The sequence below is a fragment of the Echiichthys vipera genome, assembly GCF_963691815.1.
Source record: "Echiichthys vipera genome assembly, chromosome: 12".
NCBI lineage: Eukaryota > Metazoa > Chordata > Actinopteri > Perciformes > Trachinidae > Echiichthys > Echiichthys vipera.
Genome location: NC_139837.1, coordinates 7,325,061 through 7,337,417, shown reverse-complemented (window position 1 = coordinate 7,337,417; position 12,357 = coordinate 7,325,061). Strand labels below are relative to the sequence as shown.

Sequence of the window (12,357 nt, the reverse complement as noted above, 5' to 3'; positions counted from 1 at the left end):
AAAGAAATCATTCACTTGTAAACTGCCCTTGTGTTCTTGAAAAAAGATTGACATAAGACATCATCACGTTGTAATGTATTGATCATACGCATTAGAATGGCTGTAAGGCTTATGTAGTTACTACAATCCATTACTGCAATGTTGTTGTGCAAGTTTATTATTTCACAATGATGCTTAGTTTTATCTTGCTTAAAACATCATTATTATCATTTTTGATGTTCCCGTGGTTGTTGTGGTTGCTACTGTTGTAAGGTAACACCGTCACTTTTGTGCTGATTTATTGTGATCTCAACAGTGTGCAGTATTTGTCTGACCTTTGAATTTGTGAATAAATTGACAACTACAAACGTTTGTAATCTTAACACAATGTGTCCAGTCATCTGTTCCCACGCATGGCTATTGAAGCTCTCCAGTGTTGTTCAGTGATGAGTATCTTTTATAACGTAGGTGCTTAAACATTAGGTTTACTTCAGTTATGCAGCGATTTAGTGACTATTTTAAGTCTTCTTAAGTGACCAAATAATCTAATTTTGTTGTTTTTTAAGAAAGACTATGTATTAAACCCTCAGTGTGCTCAAAAGTATAGGGAGGGGAAACATTTCTCTTAAAAATGATGAGAAAGTGAGGCAAATAATAAAGAAAAATAACTGATGAGTACTGCAGTCAAGCACCGTTTTCTGGGAAGTGTGGGATTCAAACCTGCTCCCTCCAGCGTTTTAGTGAGCAACACTCACTAATGTCAGTTTTGCTTGAAATATGATTTGCTCTCTGCTAGAAAAGGATGTAACTGACTCACCAGTTGGTAAGGTATGCTTCAGCCCATCTGGGAGTAAAAACAATCATAAAATCCGTCTTTTCCAATGTTAATTATCTCTTTTTCCTTATATTTTATTGGATTAGTAAATAACTTATTTTCTGTGGTTAATAAGGTTAAAGAAGTGTCATCTCATCTCATCTTCAACCGCTTATCCGGGGTCAGGTCGGGGTGGCAGCAGCTTTAGCCGGGGACCCCAAACTTCCCTTTCCCGGGCCACGTTAACCAGCTCTAACTGGGGGATCCCGAGGCGTTCCCAGGCCAGTGTGGAGATCTAATCTCTCCACCTGGTCCTATTCCTTCTTTATCAAATTCAAATATGTTGATCTAGATCTGAAGTGTCTTTTGTGACTCCCATACTGAGACTTTCTTAATATACCTGTAAACTGTGGCAAGATATCTGTAGATTCATTTTAGAGAATATCTGCTGTGATTTTGAGCTCCTCTTGCAAAAGAGTGACGCTCCAGATGAAAAATAATACTTTTTAATTAATCTCATTTTAATTCTTGCAAGTGTAAATTTGTGTTTTCATGAAAGAACTGAAGGTGTGTTTCAAGTCAACATCCTCTGCTAATAACAAGAAATCTACCAAAACTATAAATCTGTGCTCCCACTTTAATATAACTCAATTTAATTTTCATTGTTCCTGCTAATTTCCTCCTTTTTAAAAAAATGATCATTATTTTTTTAACTCTATTTGTGTATGTTTTTATTTTGTTGTTGAGTCTATTTGTTATCCAGTTGTTATTAATGTGGTGCTCAACATTTGCTTTGATGCATTTTGTGTATTTTGTAAATTAAAAATAAAGTTGGTAAAAAAAGAACCAAACACATTTTGGTTCAGTATCCCTCCGCGGTTGCCACGGTGATCAGACGATCCGGCGGGAACGGTGTCCTCCTACAGGTAAATTGGCAAACTTTGACATGTATCCTTAATCCAAAATGAAGTGTTTGAATTAGATTAAGTGTGGGGAATCAGGGAATATTAAATTATCGGTAAATAAAAGTCTCTTTTCGGGCATTTCCACGCGTGAAATGCTTCCTCGTAGTCTCTGGAACAGTGTAACGGCTCTGTGTCACCAGTCGGTTTTTGGCTAAATTTTGATCAAACTTTCTGTTTTACCTACAAATATCAATTATGTTGTAACGTTTAGAGTTAATTTAATGGTGGCAAACTAAAGTCTTAATTGTTATATTTGTAACCAAATATAGTTTTTACGGCCTAATTTATCTTTGTGTTAACAACACTGGTCAAAAGGATGCTAACACCGGTGAATTAGCCGCGTGCTCCTCTCGGCCCTAGTCGGACACCCAGATCTCCTCGCCCTAAACACCGGTAAACAATGCTATCACAACATGCGGGACCATACTTCAGTCCTTCACAATAAAATGATATGCTTTAACAGCTCCAAAATACACCGTAAAGTCTTCTTAATTTCCATTTTTATTGTAAACTACCACCTGCGCTGCTTTCTTTCCGCATGGTCACTTTATTTTACTAATTTGACGTGCAAATGTTCATGTACAAATATGAAACTTCACTTGTATATTCTTATTATTGCGTAAATTAATCATATTCGGTGGCGGCCACCTATTAAAAGCACCGTGAAAAGAGCGGAAACTGCGGCAGACCAGATCCGTCCGAATAGGGATAATACCAGCGAACGGTGTCCGACTGGTGATACAGTTACATGTAACGTGCACTGGCCCTCTCCAGCATATATGGTGCTGTGCTGCCATCTGCTGTTCCTCAAGTCCTCACACGATAATGTAATATTCAACCGGTGTATTTTGCATAGCCCCACGAATACGACTTTATAGTTCCTGCTGGATAACAAGTAGTCCGATAAAGCGGAAGGTTAACTCCCTCAATCCGGTCGCAGTTAGCTCAGATGGTAGAGCGCTCGCTTAGCATGCGAGAGGTAGCGGGATCGATGCCCGCATCCTCCATCCTTTTTTTTTTTTTGGTGCCAACTGGCTGATTTTTTCAATATAATTATTTAACATGCATATCAAAACTCAAATTGAGGTGTCTTTTCCGAAGTTTTTGTATCTTATTGTTCATATACTTACATAAGCCTTAGTGTGGACCACAATAAGCTCATATGAACTATCCCCATATTCAGGGAGTGTTTGGTAAGATTCATTAAGTGAACACATGGTCCATGTAATCTGCATGACAAATCCATTATCACTCAAAATAAACCACCACCATTTATTTCACACCTTTTTTTTGTGTGTCAACTGGCTAATTTTTTCAATATAATTATTTAACATGCATATCAAAACTCCAAATGAGGTGTCTCTTCCGATGTTTTTGCATCTAATTGTTCATATGTTTCCATAGGCTTTAGTGTGGACCACAATAAGCTCATATAAACTATCCCCATATACAGGGAGTGTTTGGTAAGATTCATTAAGTGAACACATGGTCCATGTAATCTGCATGACAAATCCATTATCACTCAAAATAAACCACCACCATTTATTTCACAACTGTTTTATTTATTCAAAACTCAAAAGATGAGTGTTCTGTTATGTTTACATGGTCGATGAATGCAAGTTCCATAGCAGACGACAGTCAGTTTGCAAGTAAAAAAAGCTTGGGAAGGACAAGGAGTCTTCCTTGGTTTAAGTGGATGCTTATAATGACCAGTCAACTGGTCACAGATGTCTTAATACTGACTAATATACCCTGGGCGACCCTTGACAGCAAATTAAAAACAGTATGATTAGCAGGAAAAACATGACTAAATCTGTCATGTGAAAGTGTGTCTGTATTAATTCAGCGTCAGGCTCCCTTATACTTTAGAATAAAACATTACAACTGCTACAGTCTATAACCATGTTGTCGGTCTGCAGGTGGTTTTCCACTTATAAATTTCAAACTCATAGGCTTCTGCATGTCGGCCTAAAAGATACAACGGCAATTAGCCAGGATCGTGCGACACTGGACAAAATCTCCACACAAAATACATATACAAAATATCACTCATTCACAGTCAATGTGTAACATTCTCATGCTCAGATATGTTGCTGATCAATAATGAATAATCACAGAGTACTGATCATACGCCTTGAGTCATTACACCAAAGAATTTCCTTCCTTTGCGTTTCTACATGCCATGAGCCCACCATAACAGAAACTAAAAGCTCGATGCTGACTCAAGCAGAAACCATAACTGAAATAACACACATGGCCTCAGCTTTCAATTAATGTACAGTAGGTTTTGCACCAATCTTGCTACAGTAAGTTAATCTGAATTAAATATAAGTTAAATAAATAAGAAATAGGTATTAAAAAGTCACTTTAGTTACAGTTTTAGTAGCTCAGGGAGTGTCTTGATGGCACATTGGAGCAGTGTTGTTCTGTGCTCGAATACAAGTTTCACAGCGCACCAAAGGCAAATAAATAACTCCATAATGAGCAAAGACATTGTTCTCTCAGAAATCCTAATGTTGGCAATATTTACAGACTTAAAATTCACTGTTTGCCATAACAACCTCCATGCCAGGTGTGGCTCGATTTTCTGTGTTACTCATGCTGAAATAACTGGGATATGTTGTACATTACTGTTTTTGTTACTGTGTAAGTGGAGGCAGGAAGGAGCAGCAGAAGATGATGCAGAATAGTTGTGTATAGTGTGTAGACAGCCAGAGGGTTCATGGGGCGAGGTTACGAACAGATATACACATGAGAAAGAAAAGACAGACAGACAGAGAGCTGGGATAATGGTGAGTATCTATAGAGAGCGTGCAGAGAGAGTAAAAACAAATGAGGGCAAAAAGAAAAGGAAAGGGAAAATGGGGATGTAAGTGGGGGAGGGAAAGGAAGGGCTCAGTATTCATCCTGGTCCAGGTGAGCTTGTTCATCGAGGTCCTCATCCTCCGGAGGTGCAAAGCCATCCTGAAAAACACGGGGGGTTATTCTGTTATTAGCCTTTCTGAATGATTCCTGATTGAAGACAACTTACAAACAGATAAACTATGTCCTCTACATATGTGAGCTCAAGTGCTTCTGCAACTCATTACATTTGTTTTATTGGTCTTTCTGGAAAAATAAATGTGCTACGTGGTGAACTTTCCATGTAATAAGACAAATTGGCATCCTCAACAACAATTAATTTGTTTGCATACCAAAACTACCCATAAAAATGTGCCCAGCGCATCGATACGAGTGCTTCTGTCACCATACGGCTGATTGTCCACGGAGCAGCATCACCTTTTTCAGTTGTTCCCAAAGAGGAGAGCGGTACACGACACCCAGCGTCATTTCAGAGTGTTCTGACATTATTGTGTGGCCGCTCTGACGGCTTGTAGTTGAGAATATTTAAACTTTTCAGGTGTGGTCAGTGTTGCTCTTTTTCAGGCAACCAATCATATATCAAACGGGGCAGGACTCCTCACTCCGGTAACCAAGAGAAACGAGGAGAAGCTTGTTCTGGCTGTGCCCGTCCATCAAGAGCTGTATATGTTTATCATTCTGCCAGAGAAAAACACTGTATGGATACAGGCTCTAGCTTGGTTTCGCCCATTTCTAGGATATCCGTAACGTTTTTGCTGTAGTCTCTGCTGTCTTCTACACTGTTTGGTCCTCTGTTCCTCAAGCCTCCAGGGAATTCACTTTATTACAAACATCAATGGGGTTTTGAATGAGATTTACTCACTTCTGGAACAGAAATCGGATGTTGAGGTTTCGCCACGGCTCTCTATAGTAACTCACTTTAAGGTAATAATAATAATAATAATAGACCAATTTTATACAGCGCTTTTCTTAGTATGTAAAGACGCTTTACACATAAAAAAAAAAAAAATAGACAATCAAACAGGAAGCACGTTAAACAACACTAGAACAAAAGAAAATGACATTAATAGAAGAACAGAGGGTGGAAGATGGCGGATTTTAGGTGTTGTAGGTGATCCTGAAGAGATGGGATTTAAGCTGACTCTTGAATGGTGGGAGTGTTTCTGAGTAAAGTCTATGTGGATTAAAAAGGTGCAGCGCAGCCTGTATTTGTTGCTGATAAAGGATAGATACCTCTGTTGCGTAGAGAATGTTGATTATCCTGCTGAGGACAGGGTTGTTTTCACTCTCGTGTTCCTGGCAGATCAGCTCAATGTCCCGTAGTTTGCTGAAGTAGAAGTCTCTCTCCTTCTCTAGTCCGTCTACAGTCAACTTCAACTCCATCAACTTGGAGAGAAACAAAAAAAACAAGTGTGAATCTTGACTTTCCATGTATAAAAAGCAAAACACTTCTTCATAGCAGACATTTTGACTTTTGAGGAAAAGCTTTTCCTACTGTAACATGTCAAAATGTCTTATCTGAAAAGATTATTGCTATTAATGCAATAAGTAAATTGCTTTAAGTAGGACTTAATTCCATACGGAAACAATAGATATGAGACTAGGAAGGGGCAAGATAGATAACATAGTTTGATTGCACTATTGTTCTCTACCTGTTGATTTAGCTCCATGATCTCAGCATCACTGCCCCCGTTTCTAGACAATGATGGATTCTTCCTCAGGGCTGGAGTGTTGTGTTGGACCCGCTGTGGTGTTGGCATGTTTTTGGGGACTGTTGGAGATGTCCTCTGTGGTCCTGGAGTGATCAGAGGTGATCAGAGATGTTAAGCATTTGAATTAATACTGATTAATAACTGCATTTATATTGGCTTTGTAGCAATTGTGGCGATGGATATAGCACATTATAGAGAGCTGATGTTATCAGCTTATAGCATAATGTTGTGCCTTTGGTATGCCATTTTTGTGAAAGGATTTCAAATTGTTTTACAAGAAGAATGGATTTAAAAGACACAAATTTGGATAGCCGGATTTTAAGTCAAATTATCAAAAACTTTAAATTATAAATAAGAACTTATGGAATATTTTGAAATGGTTGAATGTTTGAGTCGAAATCTTTAAAACAGAAAAACCCTGCATCCTGCCAAACCTCTATAAGTGCTTCAGCAGAGGTGTTAAACTAAAAGTCAAAACATGCCAACACGCATTATCACAGTTTGGAAAATAAATGCCCATTTACAACCACACTGCTTACCAGTGACAGAGTCACAAGGCAGACCTAGGACACACTACAAGTCAAATTAGATTATTCGCCATGATTTCCAAGCAAAAAGCTTTCACAGAGACATAGCAAGGCTGGTCAGGCTGACGTTACTCTTGTTAGTAAAATGAGACAAACTTTGTATCTTCAGTTTGATCAGAGATGGAGCTGCAGCAGTGTTGCATCAGCTGCTTGATGCAAGACACTGGAGAAAATGGTTGATATTTCTGTCAATTACAATTGGAAATGTGACTTTCAAAGGTGGATTTCCAACCCCACTGCTGCATCCCAGTAGTCACTGTGGTGATTCCTACAATCCCACCAGTGACTCAATCATACCTACACAGCGTCATGTTGCTTGTGAATGCTGGGCAGTGAGATGGATCTAAGAAGACAGCAGTCAGTCTGTGAATCGTGCTGCTCACACCACTTGCTTGCAGGGAGCGCTTTTGAGCCATCCAAAGCTCAGCAAGACCGTGCAGCAAAGGCAAAACTGTTTGGTTTACCTGGGTTTCTCTTTGGTTTGTGGATAAAGTGATCACCTGGGTTGGGGGCAGGGGCCACGTCCTGCCCCTGTCTGGATAATAAAGGGTCATACTCCTTCCCGTCGTAGTTGGCGTCGAAGAACTTCTTGAACCACTGCACAAATTCAAAGTTGTCCTGGAACTTCCCTTTTACGAGCTTCTCTACAGGAATTATCTGGAGGATGGAAACAGGGAAATGTTTTAGGAGCGCCATGGGACATAACATGCATCTTATACTGCTGTTATATGATGAAACAATAAATATCAAACATATATGGTGGTACACAAAAGTATTCTGACTTTGTCAACGCTCATCCTTTTAAAAGCTGCCTGAAGAACTTTGAAGTTGTGTATGAATTCATGCTCCAGCTTGGCTTGAAATTTGACCTTCTTCAGAAGGATACAACCTGGAAACAACATGTCCATGAACTGGCAATACGCCGCTCCTGGAAAACACACAAAGACACAACAATTTGTTTTTGCAGTCATGTTGTGGTTTTATTTGTTGAGAGCAGTATTTGACTGGAGCCTTACCTGAACAGAGCTGTTCAATCTTAGTGTAGGTGAGGTGCAAAGAATCGTTGACCCATGCCAGCATGTCATGTCGGCTGAGGTTGTCAATCGACACAGATGTGGCGTACACATTAACTGCCATCCCCTTCCTGAAACAAACAGCGTGAGAAGAGAGAATTAGACGCTCAGTTTGACGTGATTTTTTGTCAGCTGAATCTCAAAAACCTTTGGTTGAAAGTTACTTCATCTGTCGTTCAATTTACCCCCGTATGTGAATAGATTTACTAAGATTGCTCTTATCCATCTCCCAGGATATCCCAACGTCTACGAAACTAAGCTGCGGACCACGTCCTCCACTGCCCCGTCCACTGATCTTCCACATAACCTTTACCTAACTCAGCAGACATCTTGAACTTAGAAAAATGCTAAACTGATTTACATATATCGCTGCATACTTATGTGAAATGTCATAATTGTGATTATTTTGGTCAATATTGACATTACGAGTATTACGACTTTATTAAGATCCTACAGTTATTAAACTTGGATTTTGGTGGTTCGCACTGTCGCCTCACAACAAGAGGGTTCCTGGTTCGAATACCGGCTAGGGCCCTTCTGTGTGGAGTTTGCATGTTCTCCCTGTGTCTGCGTGGGTTCTCTCCGGGTTCTCCGGTTTCCTCCCACAGTCCAAAGACGTGCACGTGTTAGGTTCATTGATGACTCTGAATTGCTCGTAGGTGTGAATGGTTGTCTGTCTCTGTTTGTCTCTATGTGCCCTGCGATAGACTGGCGTCCTGTCCAGGCTGTACCCCGCCTCACGCCGGTTGTCAGCTGGAATCGGCTCCAGCCCCCCCCCCCCGTGACCCCCACAGGGACAAGCGGTTGAAGATAAATGAATGAATGAACGCATGAATATTTATATAATTCAACTGAAACACAAATGAATGTAAATAAATAATATATATAGATACTTTTAAATAAATATTAAAAAAATGTATCAACTATGTTTTAGTGAACTGCCACAACCTACTAAAAAATCCTAAAGATATATTCAACATTTTTACAGCCAGTAACTCAGAAAATTTGTCAGAAAATACAGAAAAAACGCCTGTTCCAACAATTCCCTTTAGTTCCCATTTAGTTTCCTAAATGTCTCCAAATGTCTTTTTGTCCGATCATCAATCCAAAACCCAGAAATCATTGATTTATCATCATTTAAGACAGAAAAACAGCACAAATAGATGCTGGAGCAAGGGAATATTTAGTATTTTGACTTTTAGAAATGACTTAATTATTAATAATAATAATCGTTTATTTAAATGAATACATTTTCTGAAAACTATATGTCAGTTGATTGACTTATTGTTTCAGCTGTAGACTTATTCACGGACCTACTTTACTGGACTCATTTCAGTGAACCCATTTCTTGATCTAATTGTCCTGGACGTCAGATTTAGGATGTTGTACAGTCGCATTAGACCTGACTATAATCTCTTTCAACCGATTAACGCAGGGGGGTCTCTCTTTAAACGTACTTTCCTTTGGTCCCAGGGTTTTCAGGGTCAGTTTTCCTTGTCGCCTCATATTAGAGATCTTGCACTGGGTCAGAACATGTTGCATTTGTGGTCCTGTTGGACCCACTGACACTGGTGATACAAATACCCTTGATATTGGACTGTCAACACAGTGCCTCAGAAGCATCTTTAGTTTCAGTTTTAATCTACAGATGTGTTGTGAGCATAATCCCCCCTAGATTAAACAGAAATATCCTGATGTTTGTGAGCAGCTTTACACATCTGGCAGCTCCAGCCTTTATCTGTGCTCACTTTGCTTGCCTGCTAATACCGTCAGTGGTGTCAAAATGGGCCTGTAACACCTTGACTTCCCCTGCAGTAAAAATGCACATTAACACAATCAAGTCATGAACTGTGAAATGATGGTTATACGGTTACACGCCGCTCTGTCTGCGGGCAGGTGACAGCCATAAAGAGAAATGACAGTGGGCTGTTATTTCACACTCAAAAACAACTGAATCACCATGGAAGCAGTGGTTTCTACACCAATAATGTTGTGAATGCACCTTCGGCAGCGTGCAGCAGTCTCCCGTGGGGCTTGGCTAGCAATTACATGATTATAAACTCCAACCATACAACCAACAATAAGAGCGTTTAAAGAGCCGAACCATGCAGGCTCAGCTACATTATCAGGCGCATACCTCGCAGTGGGTGTATTTTTTTTTTTTTAAATAAATATGGATTATTGTATCGCGTGAATCTATTCTCCAAAAACCTGCCGGGCCTTCCAGAAAGATCCGATGATGACTGCAGCAAAATCCTGGGTGCAAAACCCACTAGTGTAACAAGAACAAATGGGCGGGGGTCTGACATTTCCAGCCCGAGCCGAGAACAATAAATGTGCCCTTTTTGCTGTGTGCCTTTGGGTTAGAAACCCGCAACGCTGGTGCTGCTCTCCGAGCGGCCCCCTCTACAGGCCTCCCCGGATAACTGAGCACTGTCAGTGCACGGGAAATATCCTCACTGCATGGGAATAAAACACAAGCTGCACAAAACGGGAAACAAACAAAACGAGAGCGGGTGTGCGTGTGTTGTTTCGTGCGTTGATACTCACTGTATTCAGGAGCGTCTGTGTTGTTATCACGTTGGTATTCCTTGTGTCAGTGCCCGCTGCTGTCGTCGTTGTCAGAACCTGCGCGGTGCAGCGCTTGGTAACGGGCCGCCCTGTCTGGGGCTGCAACAATCCAGCTCCAAGCGCGCATGCGCCTGACTCCATGCTGTTAAAGGTTCATTATAAATAGGACTTTGGCCTGTTACAGCTAAGAGACACATGATGTGTCTGGTTAGATTTTAGACCTGCTGGGGACTGAGGTTTTTACTGAGGTCAGGCTACACAAAATGCCGTATGTTTATATTTTATCTGCTGCCGGATAAAAATGTCAGCAACAATGGTGGGAGAAGTATTCAAGAATCAATATTTATTGCCATATCAACATTATTTATTGTCTATGATTTATTGAATTGTCTCGATAGTAAAAAAAAAAATCATAAACTTATAAAAGTATAAAACAGGTAAGGGTAATATCCATACCCTCAAAATAATCATAAAACAAATAGGTAAGATAAAAAAACACATACAGTAAGAGCACCATAGATGAATGTAGCAGCAACATAAAACAATACACTAGGTTATATAAAATCATCTGTTCTATTGCACAATTTTTTAATCTGCTGACCGGCCTGCAAGGCACAGAATAGTGTTAAATGCAACAGTTAGGGCTTCATTATCGATTAATATGTAGATTATTTCCTCCCTTGATTTATCAGCTAATTGTTTGGTCTAAAATGTCATTCATTCATCTTCAACCGCTTGTCCCTGTCGGGGTCACGGGGGGCTGGAGCCGATCCCAACTGACATCGGGCGTGAGGCGGGGTACACCCTGGACAGGACGCCAGTCTATCGCAGGGCACATAGAGACGCACAGAGACAGACAACCACCCACACCTGCGGGCAATTTTAGAGTCATCAATTAACCAAACACGTGCACGTCTTTGGACTGTCATAAATCGTGGAAATCGATCCATCCATCAGCTTCTTAAAGCTTAAATATGTGTTTTCAGATGGCTTGTTTTGTCAAACCAACAGCCAAAAACCCAAAGATATTTATTTTAAAATGATATAAAACAGAGAAAAGCAAGAAAAGCAGTTGGGGATCTTAACTGAAAATGAGGGTGAAGATTGACTTAAACAATTGATTGATTATTAAAAAATTTGAAGACGAAATTTCTGTTGATTGACTCATTTGTTTCAGCTCTAACAACATTGTAAAATAGTCCACTACTAGGAGACTTGACAATGTTTTTTATTAGAGGCCAAAAAGCCAAAATGATTGAAACCCACAGGTTTAAAAATAAATACCTGTTCATTAAATGTAGCAGAGTGAAAAGTACAATATTTCTCCCTGAAATGTAGCGAAGTAGAAGTATAAAGTAGCATAAAATTAAAGTTTTAAAGTAAAGTGCGGTACAAGTTCAGCACTTCATCACGGGTCAGCAATCAGACACAGGATTCGGTTGGAGATTTCATTGTGGTTTATTTGCACTCAAATCATGTGATAAAGAGCTGCAAGAAGAAATAAGAGATAAAAGGAAGTCAATGTGACAACACATTGTTCAGCACCAGTGTATATTTGGGAGGGGGAAGACACAACAAGATTCACTGGAGCCTCTAAAAGATAAATCTGTCCAAAAACAAACAACCTTAACTGAACTTTAACTGATGATCTTCTATACATAACTGAGTCTAAACATGGTCAAAATCTTGTGTGCATCCCTGCTTACACTGCAGTTTTAACAAAAACACGACAAAATCAGTTACTTTGACAATTATTCACAACTAAAAACAAACAATTAAAATACAGTAATAGTA

The 12,357-nt window shown here is 39.8% G+C and overlaps 1 protein-coding gene across 2 annotated transcripts; it reads right to left on the bottom strand.

Annotated features, from left to right (window-relative positions):
- Positions 1 to 3,352: 3,352 nt before the first annotated feature.
- Positions 3,353 to 10,666, bottom strand: LOC310954282 (microtubule-associated protein RP/EB family member 3-like). 2 transcript variants are annotated; one of them, XM_083923682.1, is made up of 7 exons: positions 10,543 to 10,666; positions 7,936 to 8,063; positions 7,702 to 7,847; positions 7,384 to 7,576; positions 6,273 to 6,415; positions 5,854 to 6,006; positions 3,353 to 4,722 (listed from the first exon to the last, which is right to left on the bottom strand). In XM_083923682.1, the coding sequence occupies exons 2-7, from the start codon at positions 8,054 to 8,056 to the stop codon at positions 4,654 to 4,656; spliced, it is 825 nt and encodes a 274-aa protein (XP_083779808.1). In that variant the 5' UTR covers positions 8,057 to 8,063; positions 10,543 to 10,666; the 3' UTR covers positions 3,353 to 4,653. The 2 variants fall into 2 exon arrangements, with proteins under 2 accessions (XP_083779808.1, XP_083779809.1); XM_083923683.1 differs by having other exon boundaries at positions 7,420 to 7,576.
- Positions 10,667 to 12,357: the final 1,691 nt, after the last annotated feature.